The 26,390-nt window shown below is 47.9% G+C and overlaps 1 protein-coding gene across 2 annotated transcripts in view; it reads right to left on the reverse strand.

Annotated features, from left to right (window-relative positions):
* Window positions 1-1,486: 1,486 nt before the first annotated feature.
* Window positions 1,487-26,390, reverse strand: part of AOAH (acyloxyacyl hydrolase) — a 228,126-nt gene continuing 203,222 nt past the window's right edge. For both annotated transcript variants that reach the window (XM_063115109.1, XM_063115108.1), the window contains 5 exons: window positions 21,811-21,869; window positions 21,668-21,727; window positions 20,270-20,366; window positions 10,458-10,534; window positions 1,487-1,615 (listed from right to left, as the gene is read on the reverse strand). In XM_063115109.1, coding sequence (XP_062971179.1) covers window positions 1,487-1,615; window positions 10,458-10,534; window positions 20,270-20,366; window positions 21,668-21,727; window positions 21,811-21,869 — 422 coding nt within the window. The remainder of the gene's footprint in view (window positions 1,616-10,457; window positions 10,535-20,269; window positions 20,367-21,667; window positions 21,728-21,810; window positions 21,870-26,390) is intronic.

Below are 26,390 nucleotides of genomic sequence, written 5' to 3' on the forward strand. Positions count from 1 at the left end.
AGACATGCTCCATGAGCAGGAGGTTTGGTTCCTGATGGCGCCCAGACGGAAGTATTTCACCTTCGGGAATGTGTTCAGGGATGAAGCGTATATATAGCATTTCAACTCTGTCTTTGTCGAGTTGAAGATTTGGGTGCAGGTGGTTTATTTGGGAAGCAATCCCAGGAAGCAGGAACGAGGGAGTCTGGAAAGTGAGAGGGGAGGAGGAAGCACTGGTACAAGGGCGTGCTTAGGTGGTCACTGCTGTGAGCAAAGGGGGCTGGTTCTGCCGGGACACCCCCCCACCCCAGAAACACACAGAACCTCCCCAAACTCACCACTACCATAACGAGGGGGAGCTGGTGCCGCAGGGGTGTCAGCTGCCCACACCTCTGGGCTGTGCCAAGTGAGCTCATGAGGGCAGAATGTGGGAAGATGCACCTGCTGGAGTGGAGCCTGCAGCACGGGCCGGCCTGCGCCCACGTAGACTGAGTGCCCGGCCCGTGGCTGCGTTCAGAGGTGGCGAGGAGGTGGCACATGGATGGCACATGGTGTGCACAGAACTGACCAGAATCCCTGTGCTCATGTGGCCACAACCCTGTGCCAGTGCTACAAACAGAGAGTGAGTCTTTAAGAGCTCACACCCAAAGGAAGTTTGGCAGAAGTCCTCCCAACTTGAGACCAATCCTAAACATTTACTGACTTTACCAATGGTAAGTTGCGTAGCTGAAGGAAACTCTTCAGAACTATCAATAATAAGCAACAAATTTTATTTTTTCATTCTTTCTACAGACAATGATATCATAAAATCATTGTGATAAGGAAGAGGTGATTATATTACGCAGCTCAAGAATGTAAGAATATCTTTCAAAAAAAACCCTGTAGTTTTTACTGGACTTTTTGAGGCTTATGGTACTTGTCAGCTTTTGACAATTTGTAATTTGTTGTGACTTCTTTTCTCATTCTAAGTATTCAAATTTGTGCCTAATTTTGTATTTAGAGTTTTGTGTTCTGTTTTCAAAGAGGGCCCCGTGAAACTTGGACTGTCACTGCTCACGTGAGTCCTCAGCAGGTGGCAGCAGCCATCCTGGGAGGAGCCCCAACTTGCCAGGGCATCTGTAAGAAGTCACTGACAGAGGGAGCCTCGGTCCCCTGGCACATCGAGACCCTGGGTAAATTGCCAAACATTGCTGGATTTCTTACGTGGTTTTAGAAACCCCTTTTAGAACAATTGGCTGTTAAAAGGCACAGATACTCTTTTGCTTGGAATGGCACCCAAAGCACTTTAGTAACGATCATTTCAGGGACAGAGAGGACTGATTCCAAAAGCACACAGCATCAGACTGTCATTCAGATTTGCTCTTAATTGAGAGGAAAGCATTTTGCAAAGATGCTGCTGAGAGAGAGTCCTTTGGGCCTCACGCGGCAGCCCCACACTGGTTTGTCGAATGAGTTTGCCCAAGTTTCTGCCTCCCCGAATCCCCAGGGCTGTGTGTTCCTGAGAGACTCAGTGCCCTCCTTGGTCTCCAAACACCTGCTCGATTTGGGAGTTGAATGGATTCTCCTTTCCTAGGACCTGGGGCCACTGGCGTTGTACCTTCTTCCAGAAGCGGTCTGCCAACAGCAGTGACGCCACCTGCAAGACAGAACCAGCGGAGGAGTGGGAGCATGCTATGAAAATTATGAACTTAGCAGCAAGGTTTACCATGTTCTTTCCATGGTGGACAGACTCTAGTGGTCCCCACGATGCCTACCCGCATGTCTTTGTGTAATGCCCGTCCCTTGATGGGGGTGGGGCCCATCACCTGGCTCTAACCTGTAGAGCATGGCAGGGGTGAAAGGACATCCCTTGAGTGGTTATGTTGCATCATGCAAGACTCTCCTGAAGTATGAAGCCACGCCGGGAAGCCCACGATGCAAGGAGCTGCGGTGGCCTCCAGCTGACACCAGCAAGGAGCTGGGTCCTCAGTCCTGCAGCTTCCAGGAGGTGAATCTGCCAACAACCCAAGGGAGTCTGAAAGCAATTCTTCCTCAGTTGAGTCTCCGGATGAGAATGTGGCCTGTGACATGCCTTATTTTTAGTTTTGTGAGCCCCTAGGCAGAGGAGCCAGTTAAGCTGACCAGTTAAGAAACTGTGGGATCTTGAATGTGTATTGTTTTAAGCTGTTAAGTTTGTGATAATTTGTTATTTAGTAATAGATTACAAATTCTTTCTCAGTAGTCCGCTTACTCATTTATGGATAGCTAACATTTACTGCAGGCCCAAGGCGAGGGTTTTGGAGATGAACCTGAGGAGCTCTTCCCTGGAGGAACTCCCACGCCACTAAGGGAACTGGACACGTGAAATGACACCACCAAATCTCCTGAGAGGGCTGTGATGGGGGCACACACTGGGAGGGGGACAGATGCCAGCCCTGCTGGGAGGGGAGGGGGCAGATCCTCTGGTGAAGGTGGTGACTGAGCTGGATTTTCAATGCGGAGTTCGCCAGGGGGACTGCGGGGAACAGTGCCCATGGTAGAAGACACAGCCTGTGCAAAGGTACAGAGGTGTGGGAGAGAAAGGCATGGGCAGGGAACCACGGGCACCAGGAGATGAGGCTGGCCAGGTCACTGGCTGTGGCTGGGACCCAGATGGAGGCTGTGAGTGTGGCTGCAGTGCCAGAGCCAGGGGCTGTTTGCTTAATGCCCAACAGGCTTAGCACGGCTCTCCCAGCCCAAGGCCTGCTTTCTGGTCCATGCTGTGCCTCAGGTCTGCCTTTACCCGCAGCATTTGCAGGATCCACTCTGGGTGGTCCAGTCCTCTGGCTTGTCGTTAACACATCTCTGCAGCGGTGGCTCTTTCTCTGCAGATAATGCCCTCATTTAGCAAATGGGGCCTGGCTTGACTGCAGGTCCCAGAGGGCTGCATTGCAACAGTGGTTTTTATTGCTGAACAGTAACAGAAATGTGATGCTGAAGGCCTCAGAGGGGAATGCATTGTTCAGGGAGGATGCTCAGCAAGGTCCCTGATTTTATTCAAAAGCACAGGGACACTGTCCCCAGAGGGCAGTTCACAGTTAACCGTTCTAAACAGGCAGTTTGGCTGACTCCCTGCATGACACTGGGCAGCCTTCTTCCACTCTGGGGGCCAGCCCTCTCCTCTGCACAGTGAGTGGGCTAGAGTCAATGATCTAAGGTTCTTTCTGGATCTAAGGTGTGTGTAAGATTTTAGCAGTTGTTAGAAGAAACTGGAGCTAGTCAAGTCACTGCATTACATATCCCCAGTATTTTAATGTGTTCTGAGCCTTCTGAGGTGGATCCAAAATTCCTCCATCCAACCATGGACTCTTCATCGTTTCCATAGAGTGTCTACACCTCCTGCCACCCTCCTACATAACACACACGCGCCACACACATCCCACACGTGGACACACATATCTCACGCACAGCACACACATCACCCCCCCCCCCCACACACACACTGCTTTGCACTTAAAAGCAGGAGCAAGTCAGAGGCTGCCCATCAAGTGGGCTGGTTCCCCAGGAAGGGTCGGATCATCTCTTACATAAAGTCATCAGAATCATTGAAGACAGAGGCCTGTTTTTCCTGCCATTTCTCAACAAAGTAGGCGCTGCCAGGTCTCTAGAAAATTGCTGGTTGTTTTTTGTTTTATTGGCTTTCAACTTGATTCGCCTAAGCTGTCTTTCTAACAACTATGTGGTACCAAGGCGTCTGTGGGCATTTACTCCCTGTCTAGGTTAACAAGGGAGGAGGTGGGGATGAGGGTAGGAGAAGGAGATGAAGGCGGAGGAGCTCAGAGCTGAGCACGCCGTAGCTGGATTGGGAGCAATTAGGTGGCTGTCGCTCTAACAGAGACTGAAATATTTATGTGCGTTATGCTAAAATACTGGGTCTAGAATGACAGAGGTGTGGTTATTACTAAACTAGAGGCTTGTGATAAAATGATGCACTATGATTATTCATTCGTTTATTCATTCATTTCACAAATATTTACTGAGCCCCTGTACAGTGACTTCCTGTTGTAACCCCCCGTGGTACACTGCAGGGGGCAGCATGGCATCCTTTACTCTCTATTCCAAATTAGTTGTTTCTTGAACACAGATACTCTTCCATGTTTCCCTATTCCTAGTTTAAAATATTAAAGCAATACCTATTTGTTCTAGAACAATTTTAAAAGGCAAAAAAATTAAACAGAGAAAAACAGCATTAAAGTCATCTGTAATTATAATAGAGGTAGCCTTTGTTAACATTGGGTCTAGGGCCTTTCTGGTTTTATATTGGAATACGTACACGCACAGGATCCCTCTATGAATATTATTTTATAATCTAGTCTTTTACAGGTATACTTTGGTAAACAGTCACATGAGTATTGACACACGCATGCAGTTGTGTAATCACCCCCACGGTCTGCAGTCAGCTCTTATTTACTTTGCTCTATATTACAAACATATTTCTGTGCCATTGAAGGTAGATCTATATCACTGTTTTTATTTGATGCATGGTATGCCATCAGATAGACGCAAGCTAATTTATTTTACCAGTGGAAGCCTTTGTCACACACACCCCTAGCATTTGTCCTCAGGACAGGGGACGGAGACACCCTCCTCCTGCCATGCACACACTCAGCAGCACAGGGGCGTCCACAGGCTGCCTTGCTCACTCGCTTAACCTGCTAAACACATGCGTGGAATGGAATTTGGTCCTGTAGAACGCTAGGGAAGGGGGTGTTCTGGTTACGTGGGATCTGCTGGTTAACTGAGCTAGACACTTCCACATTTCTTCCTCTGTAGTTGAAAATCTTTCACAGTCCACTTTCTTGTTAAGTTTCATATAAACATATCCAATTCACAGCACAGTAAAGCCAGAGCAGTTTCTGAGTTCAAGCGAGCTTCTCGTAATACAGCACAATGTTTTGTTTAATTGCTTGGTGATCTGGAGTGTGCTGAGCCATCCTTCTGTTGGCCTGTGACTGCTGTTGAGAACTGGAGAGGGGCTTAGGCAGAATCTACACTGACTCCAGGAAGCACGTGAGTATGATCTCCTGAATGAAATCTCTGATAAAAACTTGCCTTCCTGTCCTTCGACTCTGTGCTTGGTCATTTAGACTTTTTTTTCTTTTTTTTTTTTTAATACAATCATCCTGAAGGTTTTGCAAGTTGTTTTTACTTTCCTGTTTTTTTGCTCCCCAGAACAAACTTTTCAATGCCTGCCTTTTCTTTTCACTGGGATATGACAGAGTTAGCAGTAATATTTCATAGCCCAGCATGCACACGGTGCTGTTTTCCTTTTAGATTTACAGACAATCCACACATTTGGTATGAAGGACAAGCCTTTAGGACAGGATTTTTCAGATTGTGCCTGGCACACCTGTGCTTTGGCATCACTGAGCATGTTTACTGAAAGAGCACCTTCTCTGGCTTCCACACAACGCCTGGGTCAGAACATCTGAAGGTGGGGCTGGGGGACCCACCTTTTTCACAGCTCCCCGCTGCACCCTGGGTGATTCTGGTGCTGGCTGTAGTTCAAGAACCACTGCTTCCGAGACTCATTATTTACTTGTGGGTTCTAAAGGTGCAGTTCTGGGCATCTGACAGTGCGGGCTTTTCATGGATTTAGTGTCAGCTCAGCAGACAGGCTCAATTCAGACCTGGAGACTTGAGCAATAGGGTTCTGCAGTAACTCACGCTTCTGCAGGCACCTCTGTGGGGTTAGAAGGAAGTCACTGGACAGGAGGGACACTATATCACTGACTCGCCTGGCTCTATGCTAGTGCAGGGACCCGGCTGCCGGGCCCAGACAGCTGCTGCGTGGGCAGCACCGCTTGTGCCCAGGCGCTTTGCTGGTTGTAGCTGGTGTAGCCCCTTCCTCTGGGTAAGGCCACAGCTGATGGGCGCCCCTGGGGTGGCTGTGGTGCTCTGTAGGCACTGCCACCTCACCTGTGTGCTGCTGCTGCTCGGAAGCCCTCCCGGTGATCCACTGGGAAGGCTTTGCTGTTCTCTAACATTGTCACAGAAGTGACGAGCAGGACGACTGGACACCCCACTGTCCTACATCTTTTGATGAAACAGCTCTTTCATTTTCTCTCTCAGCCTCTGATCTCCCCAGCATTTGGGCATGAGTCTACGGGGGAGGAAGAGGGGCAGGCAGGTGGGGAAGTTTCTTGACTGAGCCCTTGACGACAGCCGCCATTCAGGTTTCAGAATTGCTCCTCCCCTCTGAGAACAATTTTTAAATTGAGCCACACTTCCTGGCCTAGCCAGGTTTTGACTCACCCCAGAGGGTCTCCAGTTCTCCAAGCAAACACACCTATGTTGGGTCTACCCTACAAGTTCATGAGACAGGCCTGGACGTGACAGGATCCCAGCAGTGGCCATAGCTGGATGGACTCTGGAAGTTTCCCACACTCCCCTTCATAAGCTAATTGCACTTATTTTACTATAAAAGTAGAAATCTTTAGGAAAACCACCGTAAAAACAAATCCTAAACAATAACTACCTTTTTGTAATCTTTTTAAAGAATAAATGCAATTCAGAGCAAGGTTATACAGGTTATATTTCACCAAAAACTTATAATGGCTCAATACCTTTCAAGTTGGACTCTTGCTAAATTTAACTCTGGGTTTCTACCAGATCAAAGTCAGAAATCTGCTCTGAACTTATTTTTCCTGCAGGAAGAACACCCCCAGGCTATCTTAGGAAGACTGCTTTTAAGCATCTGCAGGGAAGCCCTTCCCACAGAAAGGCAAAGCTTTCCCCCTGCCCTCCTCACATGCCAGAACCACAGTCTATTGCACCTGGTTATGTTTGTTCCCAATTAATTCTGAATCTGCAAACTTAAATCATGACAGTGGTGTAAGATGTATTTGAACAATTACATTTAAGGAAAAATAGACCTCCCCAGTGCCATTCCCTCTAGGCTGAGTCAGTGTGATCATCACCAAAATGATGGCTGCTGGTTGTGCATGAAGCAGATTAAATAGACGTGGCCTCTGCTCCGTGGGCAGGGCCAGCCTGAGGTGGCTGCTTGTGAAGGGCGTTGAGGGGTCCCAGAGCAGAGTGATCTCCCTCCTCCCACGCCCACTGCCACACGGCTTTCTTCTTTGAAGGACTCTACAAGTCTGCCCAGGGCCTTTGGTTCTAAATGGAGACCTGGAGGCTATGAAGCTATTTAAAACAAATCCATTGATTATATATGCCGGGTCTGTCTCCAGCAGTGCACAGGTTCAGAGCTGAGGAGAGGGAGGGGATCGGTGTCATGGAGCTTCTTTGCTTGCAGTAAGAGTTTAAGAGGATGGTTTGAGTTGCTGCAGGAGTGGTGAGACGAGCGGAGGTTGTTTTGCAGAGAGTGTGGCTTGGGGGAAGCTTCTAGGGCAGGAGGTGTCAGGGTCGTTTTGAGGGGTCGGCCAGCGGTGGCTGGGGAAGCGGCTTTGTGCACATCTGTGGCTCTTCCAACACTTCCTGTTTACTGTCGACTCCGGCCCAGCTATCTTTTAAGTGACTCTTCAGATGCTTAACTTCAGAGAGACTGAGAAAAGCAGGCCCGTGAGCGGGTGAGAGCGGTTGCAGCGTCCACGGGCCACATGCCTGGGGCTTGGGTCTTTGCATGATTGTTTCTTTTCTAAGGCAAACTTTCCTTCCATTTTTCTTGGTCCCTCTGGACTGGTGTAGGAGAATTGTAGAAAAATATAACTTTAATATATGCAGTTTGCTTTTGTAAATGCTTGCTAAAAACATTTTAAGTAAAGCAGCTTCAAAGGGGCCATATAGAGGTCAGGCGGGCCCGAGCACACTAAAAATTCCAGGAAGGGAGTGACCCCCACCCAGTTCCAGGAACTGACTAGTTCCCTATCTAAAGGCCACCTGGCCAGACCCCAGGGAAGATAAACGATTGAGAAATGCGCTGTTCCTCATCAGGGTACCAGCCTGCTAAAGCCCACCTGTAAATCTAAAGGTGCCACAAGTCTATCAGGGTACCAGCCTGCTAAAATCTACCCATAAATCTAGAGGCACCACAGATAACCAACAACTCATCCTGTCACTAAGGTCTGTCCAGAAAAACTGTGTAAAAGGTGCTTGTGTTGTCAGCTCAGGGTCACTTCTGTCCAGGAGACTAAGTGACCCCAGCATGCTGGAATAAAACTCCTCTTGCCTGACTGCAGTGGTCTCTGTCTCATGGTCTTCGTGGAGTGAGCCATCCCTGCGCGAGTGGGATTTGTGCATGGTGCACGGGTCTTACACTGGCCCCCACCAAGTCATTCTCCACACGGCCACCACACATATGTGTTAAGAACACAAGTCCGGCTGTTTCTTTATTGCTTAAAACCCTGCAGAGGCTCCCTGTTCCCCAGGAACAAGGTCACACCCCATCCAGGCCTTCCACGGTCTGGTCCTGAGCACTTCTCCAGATCCCTCCCACTCAGCCCTGCTCTCCTGCCCTGGGCCCCACTGAGGCTCGGTATTTCCTCCCATGGGCCCGCTTTCAGTCAGGTAGCTGCACCTGCGGTTTCCTCTGCCAGACACTCCCCGCAGCCACTCCCCACTCCTGCCCTGCCTTGCGCTGGTTCACGGTCCCTGTTCTCACATGGCCTCCTCTGGAAAAACCTTTCCGAATGCCTCTCCCATCCACCCACTTCATGCTGCCGTGGCCTTTTGTCCTGCACAGGTGGAGGCATTTGTCACTCCATATTTAATTGTCCCCTACTCTGCTCTAGGCTGAAATGGAAGGGGTGGTTTCTCGTTCACTCCTGAAGTCTCACTGTGCGTGACACTGGGTAGCACTCGGTAAATATTTTTGGACGGCAAGTTGCCACCTGGACTTGTGCTCACTCTCCATGACAGGTGGGCAGGCTCTAGGCCTGCCTTCCATTGCTGGCCACTCGATCCCTTGCTACCAGCGTGTGAACAAATCTTGCAGGAACAGCGTAAGAAGATGGCACATACCAAGCTTCAGCTTTTGACTCTGTTTTCAGCAACCACTTTTAAGTAAAGCTTTTTGAGTGCAAGACTGACCTCCAATTTGACAGACTTTGAAGGCTAATATTATTTTAAAAGTCAGGGACAGGATGGTCATTTGATAGATCAGACAGATATGTCCTAGGGGATAAAACAAGGCAGTCTTTAACCTTCTTTTTTTAGTTTGTTCCTAATTGACACAGCACTGACTGTCTTTTCATGTCCCCACTCTCGACAGAACCAGAGGGTAAAATTCTACTATGTGCAGACTACGACAAGAACTGCTATCTGATTATTGCCAGAAAGAAGGGCTTCACCTTGTTCTAAAACCAGACACCATTTTGGGGGGACCAAGCCTTAATATTGAACTGGCTTCCAGCCAACTCTGTGATCAACTCGTCCAGTGGACACACAGGGAGTTCTGGTATTCCGAGATGCATTACCCAGATTTGTGTGTGCGTGGCCGCCTTAAACACTGAGGTGAGCATTTCATACTCACTTTAAAATCTACGCAGCACTCGTGGGGCTCCACTGTATTCTTCTGTCGGGGCTGGCACCTTTCTTCTCTCTCTCTCCAAGTTGATTCTGAGCCCTGCCCGTGGGCACCTGCCAGCCTCGAGCTGCGGGAAGGCGGCTGGGGTCCCGCTCGGGCGTGCGAGGGCATGAGCAGCCCTCCTTTTGTCCACAGCCCGGCTGAGCATGCGGACCCAGGCCCCTAGGGCAGTGCCCCCGGGAGGGCTGCTGAGGTCCGTATGCTGGTCCTCACCACTGGGTCAGAGGGTTGCCTGGGAGTCAGCAGTCCATCCTGCTCAGCAAAGGACCAGCTTTCAAAATTTTAAAAGTGGCTGAACTACTCCGCTATTTCTCTTTCTTCTTTTTGAGCAAGTCCGGTATATACAACAGATAAAAGTGGAGCTTCTCTGGTTGAAGCCAGGATAATGGGATGTGGGTGGGGACGGGAGGGGACAGAGTTCCACCCTCCAGCTCCCCTTGCTTTGTGGAGAGGCCAGCGCAGAGCTGCTTTACAGAATTGCACTTTAGATTCATCCTAGATGAGAAACAGCTCTTACTGCAGGATATAGCTAAGGATGCTGTTTTCTTCTCATATGGGATCCTTTCCAGAAAGACCCATAGAAGAAACTTCTCACAGGTCGTACTTCCAGGAATCTTTGTAATTTTATTTTTTATTTTTACTTTTTATCTTATGGATGCTATGATTTATTCCTTCTTTGCTTCAGCCACTAGAAAGTATAGAGCCGATTTTGCAGGCCGCCTCTGGCAGTTTCTCAGGACTGCCCTGCACATATTTTATGAATTATAGAATTAAAGTCAGGAAACCTGGTATCATTTCCACCTTATTTTCCTTTTACCTTGATTTTCACTTCATTTTTATTGAATCTTGTCTTACGTGTGTGTGTGTGTATGTGAGCTCATTTTTTTTTTTCCTGGAACAAAATGGGATAAAAGCGAACACAGATGCATAACAAACAGACGACCTGCAGTAACCACCGTGTGACTGTGCTTACCTCGTTGGGGTGGAATCCGTCCACTGATTCAATGAGCTGCCAGGGCTGCCCGCCTCTCTTCTGCCACTCTTCTAGGACTGTGGAGCACACACACAGGGTTACAGACACGCTTCCACAAGCAGCGGCCAATGCCTGGGGGCAAGGACTGGGAGAGATGTCATCAGAGCTGCCCACTGTCCTCCTAGGCTGGCATTTGGTCAGCCATGGTGGCCTCTGAGCTGCTACCTTGGGCTGGGGGCGTTCTGAACAGAAATGACCTCCTGAATATAATTCAGGAAGGGAATGCATGAGAGTGTTGGATGAACGTGGCTTGTGTATTGGGGAGGTCAGTGGGAAAAGGTGAGGTCTAAAATACTCAACACCGGTAGTCCATCTCACCCTTCAGGGTGTGGCAGGCGGGAGAGGAAAGTGAAACGGTTTGCTGTCATCTCCTTTTATGGGCTGCCATTTGCAGACACTGCCTGCACGTATCAAGCAATCACCCTTAAAAATCATACAGGACATCAGAAATGGAATTACATAAAATAATCTCAACATCACATTTACGGAGAGTACAACTGCAGAGAAAATATGAACCCAAAGTGATGAAAAGCAATAAAACTGTCCTTCAGCAGGGCTCAGAGACCAGAATGGCAGTCGCTCCGAGGCAACAGCACAGCGAGCTCTACGCTGCACTGCCACACAGTCAGGAAGGACTCCTCGAGGGACTTCCCAGTGGCCGGAGAGCCTCCGGAGAGAAGACTCCGGGACCGCGGCTCCCGGCACAGCTGTGCCCTCACCTGCCCGGCCACCAGCGTCCAGTTCTTTCCTCTTCACCCCCAGAAGAGTCATGGTCAGCGGTCTGTGTTCTTTGCTTCTCACCCTCTGATTCCAAAGGAAGAGGGAGATTCTATTGGGGGCTGTGATGGGGCGAGAGGAGCTGCACTTTCCCGGGGCTGGATCAGTACTGTGCTGCTTTCGTGATTACGCCTAACATCACAGCAAGCTGTCCCCACCGACTACCCAATCCCTGTCCCCAGAGGGCCCAAGCAGGGCTGCCCTTCGCAGAGAGATCTCAGGGGAAGCTTCACGCTGCGAGTCCTGCAGGGAGCCCCAGCCCGTCAGCTTATTCCCTGGCAGTGACCGCCACCGAGCCCTCTTTCATATTAGTCTCTGCGGTTCATTGGAGGTTGTTAGAAGCTATTGGTAAGTGGCATTTCCTGTAAAACTGAAGTTGAGGGCATTGTCCACGGTGTCACTGTGTCACGTGGTGTCTCCCACATGGAGTCGCTAGGAGAAGCTGCTGGGTGCTGGCGAGCGGGCCCTGTCTTCTGTTGGCAGCTCTCGTGGGGGCTTGTTCGCTCCACCGAGCCAGCTCACAGCCCTCAACAGTTTCTTTCCTGCCTTGGCCAGAGTGTCCTGTAAAGGGCAGAGTTCTGGGGAAGCTTGCCTGGCTCAGTCTTCAGTTCTTCTGGCCTGTTCTGCCTGTTTTGGGGGGCACGACCTTGGGGTCAGACTTTCTGCTTCAGGTTCAACTCTGGCTGCTCCCCCATTCCCTCTGGTTATTTGGCGGCTGGCGGGATGGGGATCCAAACCCGTGACCTCGGTGTTGCCACACTGTGCCCTCACCAACCGAGCTAACCGGCCAGCTCCATCTGGACTTGACACTGAGTCTCCTGTGTGTCCCCGACTGCCCTCCCTGGTGACGATGGCTCGCTGCCGGCCCCTTCCCTGCTGTGCCTGGCTGTGGCCTGTGCGCTGTTCACACTTGCCCGGGAGACGATGGCCCAGTTTCCTCCTCCCTTTTCAGGTCCTGATTTTCTATTTACCAACTTTGTGCTGATTCTCTATCTGAGCCACCTCCAATCCGAACGTTAAACGAGTTATGCTTAATGGAGAATCTTCTCCAAATGCAGAGACAGTGTCACACCTGCTGGGTCCCCCCAGTGCTCTCTGCTCTTTTATGGCAATTGTCTCATCCCTCCCAGCAGTCCCACAGGGGTTTCCATGCAGAAATCGGCAGTGACGGGGAGGCCCGGCCCCTGGGACATCGCCGCTTGTGTTCTACAGTGCTCAGTGGACTTTGCACCCCTTCTCTTGCTTCTCACTTTATTATCAGTTTTGTTTCACCTTATGTTGTACAGAGGTTAACAGAAAAAAGAAAGAAAAAAAGAAAAAGAATGGAAGAAAATCCCAACAGGATATGGCATGGACTGAACATCTGTGTCCCCCCCAAATTCATATAATGAAATCCTAACCCCCCATGTGGTGGTATGAGGAGGTGGGGCCTCTGGGAGGTGACCACACCACAAAGGTGGAGTCCTCAGGAACGGGACTAGTGCCTTCATGAGAGGGACCGCAGAGAGTGCTCTTGTTATTTTTTCCACCACATGAGGATACAAGAAGGTGGCAGTTTGCAACCTGCAAGGAGCCCTCACCAGAACCCAATCATGCTGGCTTCCTGATCTCAGACTTCCAGCCTCCAGAACTGTGAGAAATAAATTTCTGTTGTTTATAAGCCACCCAGTGTATGATACTTTATTATAGCAGTCCGAGCCGACTAAGACAGATGCTAAGAAATCCTCAGGGGGTGCTAACAAGACCAAAGGCTAAGGGAACCGAGACCAATCAAGACCTCAGACAGAGCCTGCTGAAAAGTTGCAGAGAGTTGGATGAATAGGACACGAGGCAGAGGTCTCTTGTATTAAATACAGACACAGCAGGCTGTGGATGGACCTGCCCTGCACCACCCTAGAGTGTCCTCTGGTCCAGTGGGGGTGGGAAGACTCTTATGACACTTTTTGACTCTCCATGTTTGCAGAGAAGGTTGAGTGACAAGCTGAAACAGAACCTGTGCCTTCAATGGCCAAGAGAAAGTCCAGAGAAGAATTAAGGTGATCAGGAGATCTGGAAATCCACAGCGGAGAGCCAATTTGAGCCTGTTAAGGAAACACAGTTTAAGCCATTATCGTGTTCCTTGAGAGAAATGTTTAGTAGAAGCCCTGTATTAGAAAGATCAGATTTGCTTATACATGAGTTTTCTTGAGTGTGATTTAATTTTGGCACCTAGGCTTAAAGTTATTCTAGGCTATTTCCATTTTGATTTGAATTTTATGTGCGTTACCAACTACCAAAGTAAAAACTATGGCTCTTAGAGAAAGGGAGAGGTGTTGACCGATATGCAACAAACGGACATAATTCAGTCATGACAATTAGTGACTATTTTCAACATGGGAAGGGATGACCATTCCTTTCTAGTCCCCTTGGAGGCTTGAGCAATCCTATAACTGTGCAGATTATGAAAGGAAAACTCAGGAACTAAAGCAAAAAGAAAAGTGAAGGAATATTTACTTGCCAAGTTTTGCAACAGAGCAAGAGCGTACCCTAGGGTGGGAGGCAGTGGGAAAGGTCCACTCTTCATTATCATCATACCTGGCAATTCTAAATGACATCAATGATAACATATTCCTCCCTGCCAGGACATGTATTCCTACCTCCTGACCCCCATCCCTCCCCTACATAGTAGGCCACAACGAGGAAGACCGGCCTTTAGAAGAACTGGCTTGCTATATAAAATAAGACAGTAAGTATTAGAAGGAAACATCACAGAGGTACCAAGCCTACAATTTGTCTACTCACAGTGGAAAACATAACTTTTCTCACATGACTATTGTGTCTGCGAGGGTTATTGGTCATTGCATACATCCAGACATGAGGATGTAAAATTCAAAGGTAGACTCAGTAACTTGCTGGCAAGAGTTTAAGGTTTTACTTGTGGAGTAACTGATGCTAGACAGAGTGATCCTTTTAAAATTGTCTCAGGATGAAACTCTGCTTTCTCAGGAGAAACACAATAGCAGACAGTGGTCTCTACGTCTTCCCTGATTGATTTGAGAGTGGGAGGTCCCGTCAAGAGACACGTGATGAGTTCGTCAGTTTCCTTCCTACCTGGGGCCATAATTCAAAATAAGTAAAAAGACCTGAATTACACTTCTTGGATGATCACAGACAACTGTTGGGATTTGGTGCATAATGGCATTTTCTTTAACTATAAAGTCAGGGAAGCTCTGCTAATGAGCAGCTTTTCAAAGATGCAATAGAAGTTGTGAAGGAAGACTCAGAAAACACTTGGCAGCTCTTTGATGAATAGCAGCACTAGCAGATAATTTAAAAATAAATCTGCATTCTGGTCAGCACCATGAGGTCATTGGCTGTTTTTATAAACATATACATGGGGGCAGGGGAGACTGAGAACCAGGTTTACTCCAACTGAGTCATCCTGGAAGCTGAGGCAGCTGGAGTATGTTGTAACTGTCAGTGTAAAAATGGCCTCGTCAACCAAGGGGCGTTTCCTTTCTTCTGCTGGGGAGGTGTGGTACAGACAAAGAACAAGGACATCACCCACTCAAGTTGGCATTTCCTGAAGGGAGGAAAAATTGCTGCCCCTGTACAGTTCATAACCAATTAGAGACTGAGTCAGCAAGAGACAGAAAAGAGTCTTTGGAGATGACCAGTCACCTTTATGTGCTGGACCGAGGCCGTCAGAGCAAGGAACAAATAGGTCTTGTGCCTATGCTCCAGTGACAGGGATCCTCGACTGCAATTTGCTGTGACAGGATGTGAAATTGTGAATTTCAGTATCATGAAAAATGAGATTTGTGATGCAGTAGTCAGCACAAATGCAGTTCTGAAACGAGAGGAGAGATTTTCATGTGACTATCAAGTCTGCAGATTTAATAAGTGTCTCTATAGGGATTTTTTTCTGATAAAAGAGCTGCATCTCTACCATGTCTTCCTCGAAGGAACTCAAAGTAATCCACAGCACGGCTGGTGACGGGACATGGGCTGGACACGGAAAGAGACTAAACACTAACTATCTGTCCATTATGAGACCTGGAAGAATGTAGGGGTTGCTTTACATACACGGGTGGCGGTGGCGGTGGGGGTGGCACTAACAGTTATCAAGTCCTTACTCTTTACAAGCTTTGTTTCACTTAATCCTTACATAAACCCATGGTTTAGTCATTGCTACCTTACGTAAAAAGAAACAAAGGCTGAGCGGTTCTGTAATTCGCTTTAGGCTACACAGCTATTCTGTGTCTGAGCTGGGATAGGAACACGGTCGTGCATTCTGGGCTCTTTCCACAACAGCACGCTGTACCCCATGCAGCAGGTGTCCAGGACGATGTGCGCCCAGGCATGGAGGTCACCACGCAGTGGCACCTGGGAGTGGATGATCCCTCCTCCCGCTCTGGAAAATGCTAAAATTTCAAGTTAAAAAATCTCCTTTGCAGTAGCCTACCTTTGGGCATAAGTCAAGACATTACTACAGTTCCTGAGAACCAAATTAAAATGCTGGCTTTTTCAGAAGTAGACGTGGCGGCACCTAGACATTAAGTGCAGGGTGCTGTAGCAGATGTCTGTGCAGCAGGCCGCAGAGCACCTCCCCTGCCTCCACCTCCCTCCGGCCGTGTCCGCACGTCTTCCCTGCTGGGGTGTCCACTAACTTTAAATGCAGAAGGTGAAGAAGACCCTGTCCCAAAACTGGATCTCCAAGTTTATTTTTAGCAAATGACAGGACATTACAAAAGAGGCAAGTCCTTGAGCTGTTGATGGGAATTGCCAAGCAAGGAGACATACCTGGGAGGTTTCCACCGTGTTGATTTAGAATGTTCAGTTCAGTTTAACTAAACCTTTTGCCTTTTCGTTGACTTATTGTTGCTATGAGGACAAGAAAGGGCCGATGAGGCTCTGTTTCCAAGCGCGCTGCTGGCTCACCAGTGCAATGCTGGCCAATATGGGGTCAAGGACAAAGCTCTCCATATACTCCATGGAGGAAATGACTGTTCTGCTTTTTGTAGACAATTATGTTTCCAGCACCTACACAGCTACTGGCTCATAGCAGGACTTAATAAATCTATGTTTGACTGAAGGTTCTCTTGATCTTGCAGCATCCCAGAGCTCCATATATTCAACTTTAATGGGCGTATGGATGACCTGCAGCTTGTGTTTAAAGGTGAGTTCTGATGAGGTAGGTCTGGAGAGGGAACTGGGACTCTACGTTTGTGACCAGCTCCAGGTGGTGTTCCTTTGGCTTGTGCAGAACCACACACCGAGTAGCAGGGGTGTCAGGCATGGGTGCTCTTGGCTGGGTACTGGCTATGTACCAGGCACAGCATTTAGGAGGATGACACATTGATTCATATAATCATCACAGAGATTTATTAGGTAAATATAGTATCCCTGTTTCCAGATCTGGAAAGGGGAGTTATAAATGTTTAGAGAATTGCCTGCAGTCCCAGAGTTGATAAATGACACAGATAGAGATCACTCTGGAAAACAAAAAGTCCCACGCGAATGGTAGACATGATTATATTTTTAATAACTGTATCTATATTCAAGGTTGATGATGGTCAAAGATCACTTGGTGGTGCATTTGTTTACACCAGGAATTCATTAATGAGTCTTTAACTCTGCATTTTAATGAGAGGTTATTTATCAAAATGTCTCTCCCCATGAGAGAAATGTATATCACCTAGGCAGGAAATCTAGTTAAGGGAGATCGGTCTTGTCAAAAAGATGTTCAAACTTTAAAATACTGGAGTCTGCAATGTGAAATGTGTCAGCTACTGTAATATTTGATAATTCATGGTGGCCATCTGCTCCTTCTCAGATGCCTGGGCTGGGAGGTCAACAGCGGGGGATAAACTCTGGATGACAATTTCTCCCCGCTTACATACACTGTAAAGCTTTTCATTAGCATCGTCTCAGCTGGCAATCAACAGGGGGATTTCCTCTAGTATAAAAATTGCTTAGCAATGAAAACGAATCTGGAAGGATTACAGTCAATAAATAATATTTTTTCAGAATTAAGTTGTAAAGGATAAATCTGTAGCTCCACTAATCATGCCTGTTTCTGTGTGGTCACTCATCAGTGACCCCAGTGTTTGGACAGAATGCCAGAAAGCAGACTTAGTAATATTCTTTCCAGAAAGCTGCGACATGGGGGATTCATTTTGCCAGAGGGAAATTCTTCAGTCCTTCTTTAGAGATTCTGCTTAGGTTCTGGGAAACTGCATTGCTACTGAGTGCCCAGGTAATTATCCCTTATTTCTGTCACACCCCTCTTTGGCCTCTAGGTAAGCAGAGCACTGCTAAACTATCAAGAGCAGGTTAGGTGACTCCATTAGCCTGTAGGCTCCTGCCCACAGCTGTTTCCACCAGTCACTGGATCTATTGCTCCAGAGATTCTGAGATGATGGTGAAGGAAGGACAAAATGCTGAGCCCTCACCATCTCAGAAAGAGTCTCACATTTTGATATACCATATTAATAAAATCAAACACAAGGACCATATGATCATCTCTATAGATGCTGAAAAAGCATTTGATAAAATTCAACATTCATTCATGACAAAGACCCTGTATACGTTAGGTATAGAAGGAAAGAATGTCAACATAATTAAAGCCATATATGATAAACCCACTGCCAATATCATCCTGAATGGGGAAAAGCTGAAAGCTTTTACTTTAAGAACAGAAACTAGACAAGGATGCCCACTCTCACCACTCCTATTCAACATAGTGTTGGAAGTACTAGCCAGAGCAATCAGAGAAGAGAAGGAAATAAAGGGCATCCAGATTTGAAAAGATGAAGTCAAACTGTCCCTGTTTGCAGATGACATGATCCTATATATCGAACAGCCTAAAGCCTCTACAAAAAAACTCTTGGAGTTGATAAGTGATTTCGGCAAAGTAGCAGGATACAAAATCAACACACAAAAATCAGTAGCATTTCTTTTCTCCAATAGTGAACATGCAGAAAGGGACATCAAGAAAGCTTGCCCATTTACAATAGCCACCAAAAAAATAAAATACTTAGGAATTGAATTAACCAAAGAGGTGACAAATCTCTATAATGAGAACTACAAACCACAGCTGAGAGAAATTAGAGAGGATACAAGAAGAAGGAAAGATATCCCATGCTCTTGGAAAAATTAACATAGTGAAAATGTCCATACTACCCAAAGTGATATACAAATTCAATGCAATCCCCATCAAAAATTGCAATGACATTTTTCTCAGAAGTGGAAAAAACTATCCAGACATTTATATGGAATAACAAAAGACCACAAATAGCCAAAGCAATTCTGAGCAAAAAAAAAAAAAAAAAAAAAGCTGGAGGCATAACACTACCTGACTTTAAACTATACTACAAAGCTATAATAACCAAAACAGTATGGTACTGGCATAAAAACAGACACACTGATCAATGGAATAGAATAGAGAATCCAGAAATCAACCCACACACCTACAGCCATCTGATCTTTGACAAAGGCACCAAGCCTATACATTGGGGAAGAGACTGTCTCTTCAACAAATGGTGCTTGGATAACTGGATATCCATATGCAGGAGAATGAAACTAGACCCATACCTTTCACCATACACTAAAGTCAACTCAATATGGATTAAAGAATTAAATATACACCCTGAAACAATAAAACTTCTTAAAGAAAACATAGGAGAAACACTTCAGGAAGTAGGACTGGACACAGACTTCATGAATATGACCCCAAAGCATGAGCAACCAAAGGAAAAATAAAAAAATGGGATTATATCAAACTAAAAAGCTTCTGCACAGCAAAAGAAACAATTAACAGAGTTAAAAGACAACCAACAGAATGGGAGAAAATATTTGCAAAATATACATCTGACAAAGGATTAATATCCAGAATATACAAGGAACTCAAACAACTTGACAAGAAAAAAACAAGTAACCCAATTAAAAAATGGGCAAAAGAGCTAAATAGATATTTCTCTAAGGAAGATACATGAATGGCTAACAGACATATGAAAAAATGCTCAACGTCACTCAGCATCTGGGAAATGCAAATCAAAAGCACACCGAGATACCATCTCACCCCCGTTAGGATGGCTAAAATCCAAAAGACTCTGAATGATAAATGCTGGCGAGGTTGTGGAGAAAAAGGAACTCTCATACATTGTTGGTGGGACTGCAAAATGGTGCAGCCTTTATGGAAAATGGTATGGAGGTTCCTCAAACAATTGCAGATAGATCTACCATATGACCCAGCTATCCCACTGCTGGGAATATACCCAGAGGAATGGAAATCATCAAGTCGAAGGTATACCTGTTTCCCAATGTTCATCGCAGCACTCTTTACAATAGCCAAGAGTTTCAACCAGCCCAAATGTCCATCATCAGATGAGTGGATACGGAAAATGTGGTACATCTACACAATGGAATACTATTCAGCTATAAAAATGAATGAAATACTGCCATTTGCAACAACATGGATGGACCTTGAGAGAATTATATTAAGTGAAACGAGTCAGGCACAGAAAGAGAAATATCACATGTTCTCACTTATTGGTGGGAGCTAAAAATTAATAAATAAATTCACAGGCGCGCGCGCGCGCGCGCACACACACACACACACACACACACACACACACACACACACACAAACGGGGTGGGGGGGGGAAGAAGACACAACAATTGCAATTCCTTGAAGTTGATACGACAAGTGAACAGAAAAGACATTGTTGCGGGGGGGAGGGGAGGTGGGAGGAGGGAGGGAGGTTTCAGTAACAGGGGCCACAATAATCAACCACATTGTATATCGACAAAATAAAATAAAATAAAATAAAATAAAAAAGAGTCTCACATTTTATCTTTTTTAAATACTGAGAGCTAAGAGTGCATGAGAATGTGCAGGAGTCACCCTGTCAGGGTGTCAGGCTGTCAGCACCCTGCCCGGGCAGGCTCTGAACTAGCTGCTGCTCTGGTCTCTATCAAACCAAGTCACTTACTTTCTTGAAAGGCAAAATCCATGTAGAAAAGATCGAAGTTCGTAAATTTCTCGCTGGTTGCAATTTTTTTCAGTGTATTGGAGAGTTGTTCTGCTCTCTAAATACGAGGGAAACCGGGAGAATTGCATGAAAACTAGACTTTGACTTCAGTGGGACAATTCAGGCAGAGCAGGTCAACCCGCCTCCCGACCAGCCTCCGCCTCCCTTTCTCCAGGCCAGCTGCGTGAGCAGCTCTGCACATTACGTTCTATTCATGTGCAAATAGCCGTGAACATATGAAAAAGGTTAACAATCATTAGGAATCAGATCTGTGCAAATTAAAGCAATAGGATACCACTTCCCCCGATGGGATTGGCAAAGATGAGATGAACAACCATGGTAACCGTGACAACATCGCACGCTGTCGTGGGTAGGTGAATGAGAACGTGGATTAGTTTACCCTTTCTAGAGAGCAACCTGGCATTATGGATCGAATCCTTAAACATGGATATACCCTCTGGCCTAACAATTTTTCTAGAAATTTGTCTTAAGGAAATAGGGATGTACACAAAGACGTACATCTTTATATACACAATTACTCATCCCGATGCTATTTATCAGATTGAAAAATTGAAAACAACCTGTATGGCCAATCCCAAGGGATGAAATGAATCATGGTACATTCACATGTGTATTCTTTAAAATGGGCACAACATTATGATGTGGAGAAACTATTTATGCACATCAGAAGGCATAAAAGATCCAGTGTATTCTCGTACTATGCAGGCAAAACCCCAAAATACCTGTCTATGGAAGTGATCATGGAAAGACATACACACGTATTAACTTTGGGCGGTGGAATTTTGGGTGATTTTTGTTATTGTTCTTTGTGCTTTTTTGTGTTCTTCAAGTTTTTAAATAATGAAATATATTTCTTTTGTTAAAAAAAAAAAATCCAGGAAATCGTTTACAAGAGACCATTCGCTATCTGTGGAAGACGCCCGTCATTTTGCCTGAGCAATGGATTCCCGCAGAGAAGCGGGGACCTACTTACTTACTTGGGGAGAGCTCCAGCCACACGCAGGGCTAACCTCGCTCAGATCTCTCCTCCTCTACCGCTATGCCTGGGAACAGCCTTAAAAGCTGTGTGTGTGTGTGTGTGAGTGTGTGTGTGTGTGTACACATGTGCACACATGAGAGAGACAGTGACTGAGAGACCCAGTCAGAGGGACAGACCCAGAGAGAGGCAGAGGCAGACAGGTCACAGCAAGCTCTCCAGGCTTTTCAAACCCCCCAGCACTTTGATTCTGTTATTCACCAGCTTGGAGACCCAGCCACAGCCCATCCCAGTGAAAACACTGCAGCAAACACAGGGAGAGAATGACCAAGATGGCATCAGAAGGCCTGCGACAGTCCCACCTCTGAAGTGAGAGTCCGGAGCGTCTTGTTGGAAGACATCCAGCCATGGCAGGGGCTGACCTGAGACAGGAAATCACGGCTTTGGTTAAAGAGGAGCAGCGACAGGTGGGGAATGTGGACTTGGAGCTGGCAGGGGCGCTCACCTGGAGGCAGCTCAGGAAGGAGTACAGCTGCGCGTAGGTCACGTCTCTATTTAGCTGGCCTGGAAAACAGAGAGGCCTGGAATGTTGTGTGCACAGGGATACAGCCACACTTCAAGCCACCTGTGGGCGAGCCGCCTCCCCTGCAGAAAGCTGGCCCTCCCGGGGACTGGCCCTGACCTCTCCGTCAGCACTGCTCTGGAGGAACCCTGTGCTTGCCTCTTTCTGAGCCCTCCTGATTCAGGCCCAGAGCTGGGGGCAGGGGCGGGGGACTACGGAGTTCCCTCCCCTGTAGAGCTCTTGGCATGGGCTACACAGGGCTGGAGGGGCTGGCCTCATCTGGACTCCAGCGAAAAGGGATTCGAGCATCCTGGGGCTCCATGTGGACCAGCACGCCTTGAACCAAGCCCTTTGCAGAGCGGCAGCTTTCTCCTGGCAGTGGTATGAAATGCCAGCTTCCCGTGGGGCACGAGGAGCATTCAAGGCAGTAGAAGATCGAATCCAACTTTCAGTGAGTTTATGAAACACTCAGGCCTGACCCAGTTCTCCCATGCTGAGCACCCGGCAGGATATTCTGGGTGTCTGAAGCTCTGACCATGCAGTGTCCTGCAGTTTGGTGAACTAAAGACCTCCAAAATGCTTGCACAGCCCATGGGACGGGGAGGCCAGCGCCCTGTGTCCCTTCATGGCACTGGGGTAAGGGTCGCCCTCATCAGCAGGTATGCCTCACACTTATTTTCCGGTGCAGGTTAAAGGGTAGCTAAGACTGAAGGGCAGACGCCATGCGGGGCTTCCCCCAGAGCCCTGCCTGGAGTCGCTGCCCACCCAGAATCTGTGAGTGGGGATTCTTTCTTCTCTCTCCAACTCTCACGGGCCCTCGCCTCGTCTTATCCATCTCCAGAGGCAATTCAACTTTCATTCTGTGGCTGACACACAAAATCCAGGCCGCCAAATCTCAGGGCGAGTGACTGATGCCGTATCCATGAGCGCTTCTCACACGCTTGGAAAAATAAAGGACACTAACAGGACCTATCTCAGAGCCAAGAGAGAGGTTGAAGGTGATGGGACACAGTCCTGTCTTTCACTTGTACCTCTGCCCAGTTGGACTGAACAATGATTCAATTTTCTTGTCATAGGGGAAAAATATATTCTCTCTCTGTGGGTGAATGAATCCCAGGACTGGAAAGCCACAGGCTTATTATGGCTGTAAAAGTCACAGTGACCCACCTGGTCTCTCTACTGCATGGACTTCATTTTTAGGGCCCAACACAGAGCCCTGAGCTTCCATCTGTCCCCCAATCCCTGCTTTACCCACTGAGACTTCTTTCCCTCTATTTATTTATTTATTGTTTTGGCTTTTTGTAATTTGCACCTTCCTATAAACGTCCCTCCATGTCCCAGCCCAGCCCAGCTGCGTGACTGACACCTTCAGCCTCCACTCCCCACCCTGGGACGCCTGTGTGCCCATTGATGTGGCTCTCTTCCCCGGGGGTCTGTCACTGAGCTGTCACCTCCCCCCTACTGGCCACCTGGTTTCTCTGTTGGGACTGTGGCCTCATAATGACACTTAGGTAGCTTGGCTGAGACCCTGACCCTCTGTTTGGCTCTGATGTGTCCTCCCACCCTGAGGGGTGGCCTCTGTCTCTACCCTGCTCCGTGGCTGAGGTCTCTTCAACACGGAAGGAGGTGGCACCTCATGCTTGACCATGAGTGACATTCTCGTACCCTCCCTTCCCCACCTTCAAGCCTGGATTGCTCTGATATCCAGAGGGACTGGGGTTTGTCTTGCTGTTGGGTACCGGGAACTTTACTGCGGCCTCCTCCTCAGGGGTTAAGCCCAGTCCCAGCCTCGTTCCCTCCTGCCGTACCCCCCACTTCCTGCTGTCCTGCTGCTGAGGTCCTCCCACACCTCGGGATGAGAGCACGAGGTGTGTCTTCATCCCGACCGGCTTTAAACCCTCTCCCTTTTCTCTCTATCTCCCTGCCGTTCTGGCATCACCTCCAATTGGACCCAGTTGATAACAAGAAAATCCTCAGTGTGAGTAGCCAGGTCTGCTGGACAGGATGAGGGCACGTTAGGTGCAGTTAGAAGATGGCTGGGAAGGTTAAGGAGGGGGTTTCGCTCTCTCTGTGGTATTTCTGTCTGTTAGAGGGTGGGTGGCTCTGGGGCTCATCACATGCAAGTCTGGCAGGAAGTGCCTATGAGGAGCTTATGGTTTGCAGAAAGAGAAGAGGAAATGCTTTGCTTATGTGTCTCTCCTTATTGGCACTGTCAGCTGGTCACTTACTCTTTCTTTGTAGGCATTGCCTCCTATCCCCATTGCTTTCGTGTGATTGTTGCACATGGACGGGCCCTGGTATAAAGACGGATCCTACGTACATGTTATACATGTAAAGAGGTTGCATCTGTGACTTCCTGGTCAGAAAGTTGATCTGGTTAAGAGAGCTGATCAGATGCCCAGGAGCAGGGGCAGGGGGGCTTTCCCGCAGTGGCCAGGAATTGTCACGGGCTGAAGAGCTGTGGTGTGTGTGTGTGCATGCGTGTGCGTGCATGCATGTGTGGTGGGAACCAGTGGCTGACCAGTGGATGTCATGTGCCTCCTCTGAAGATTAAAGCGCATGTTTGTCCCCCCAGTTGTCTAGAGTAGCAGTTTGTGTCTCAGTAAGTGTAAGGTCTTTAGGGCAGGGTCTTTGGTATTTATTTAATGCTGGAACATAATTGAAATCTTAGGGACCATAGATGCTTACTGCCAAAAAAGATCAGTCAGTTACACCTTCATGAAATACCATCTGAATGTATTGAAACCACGTAAATCCAGATGGGCAAAAAACAATAATAAAACATAAATTACAAGGTATTTAAAGAAAAAGACCTTTGGTTTCAAGTTTGAGTAACTGAGGCAAAATGAAGTGGCTGCTTGTGGCGGGGGCCCTTCTCGGAAGGCCCGTGTGCAGACTTATTTGCAGGCACAACCTCTGGCTTTACAGCCACGTCTGACCCTCTGATAACTCTCAGGACGCCTTCCTCACAGACCACGGGGAGAGGACTCAGCCCTGGGCAGACTTGACTTTTCTCAAAAGATCTACATGGACAGAACCTAATGTGTGAGACCAGCTGCCTGCTAAGTCCGCACACAGGCAATGAGCTCTCAGCAGAAATCTCAATTGCTGGTGGGGAACGTGGGGGGCCCCGGCCTCGGCAGCAGTGGCTGACCGGGACAGGTGTTGGGGTGTCACGCCTCCTCCCCCGCAGGAGGAGCCGGGCCTGTTCCTGCCCTGGGCCTCTACTCCCTACCCTGGGTGCTGCGGCATTTGGCCTTTTCTTTACTGAACGGTCTGGCTGAGCTCCAGCCGGTCCCACCGGGAGGGAGAGGAGGCAGCAGAGGGCGGACTGCCGACCAGGGGCGCTGCTCTGCCCTCTGCTCCCTGCGCTTTCCTAATCCTGAAAGTTGGCTAAATCAAGTCCAGAGGTGATCATCGCCACGCTTCTAGTCCCAATACAGAAATAAATGGATGCCCCACCCCTTTTTTTGCTTCCTAGCACAGTGCCCTGGGAACACCCTTCAGTGTCTGGCCACTGATTACCACGAGTTCTACTCTGACCAAGGCGGCGCACCCATACCCTGGAGGCTGGGCCCGCCCTACCCTGGCTTCATGGCTGGTTCGTGTCCAGTGGGGATGAAGATCCAGAGGTCGGGTCTGGGGTGGGAGCAGTAGAAGGAAGGCAGCGTGTGGGTAGCAGCCCCCTCTGCAAGCCCCTCACCTTAGGTGAGTTATGAGCCCTGCCAAGGGAGGAACAGGGAAGCTGGTAAATCCCACCCACTTCCCCAGCCTTTCTAGCAAGGACGCTGATGCTTCGTTGAGTAACATATAATTTATTTCCCATGGCAACCAGGCAGCAGGGATAATTTGGGATGTGAATAATTACTTAAAAACTTTAAACAAATGGGCTGGCTGGTTAGCTCAGTTCATTAGAGTGCGGTGTATAAACACCAGGGTCCAGGGTTTGGATCCTCATACCAGCCAGCTGCCAAAAAAACAAAAAACAAAACCAAAAACCAACAAACAAACAAACCCAAAAGACCCCCCAAATCTTAGATGGTTTCAACTTTCTCCTAACTGGCTTTGCTTTTTTTTTTCAAAGCTAGAGTTGTTTATCTAGAACAGCCTCTCTCCACTTCTTCCTTCTCTCGCCCTTGTGCTGTGAAATGCCAGTGCATGATTAGTGGCCAGAGAGAGGCCAACAGAGGAAGGGAAGGCAAGGCCAAGCCCTAGGCAGAGCTTCTCGGCCCCGGCACTCCTGACATTCTAGGTTGCGGGGGGCTGTCCTGCGTATTGTGGGATGTTTAGCAACACCCCTGGCCTCTACCCACTAGCTGCTAGTAGCACCCCCTTTCTACCCCCAGATGTGAAAACAGGTGGGGATATCCCTACCTGCTGGCTGAGAACCACTGGCTTAGAGATAATGGGTCCCCCAATCACCTTTTTTCCTTCCCTCACTTTTTTCCAAATTGCCTGGAGTCATTACCACATACTGTGGTTCAATCAAGTGAATTGTGTGGCACGTCCGGAAGAAACTATGG

This window comes from Cynocephalus volans, chromosome 11 (assembly GCF_027409185.1).
Source record: "Cynocephalus volans isolate mCynVol1 chromosome 11, mCynVol1.pri, whole genome shotgun sequence".
Taxonomy (NCBI): Eukaryota; Metazoa; Chordata; class Mammalia; order Dermoptera; family Cynocephalidae; genus Cynocephalus; species Cynocephalus volans.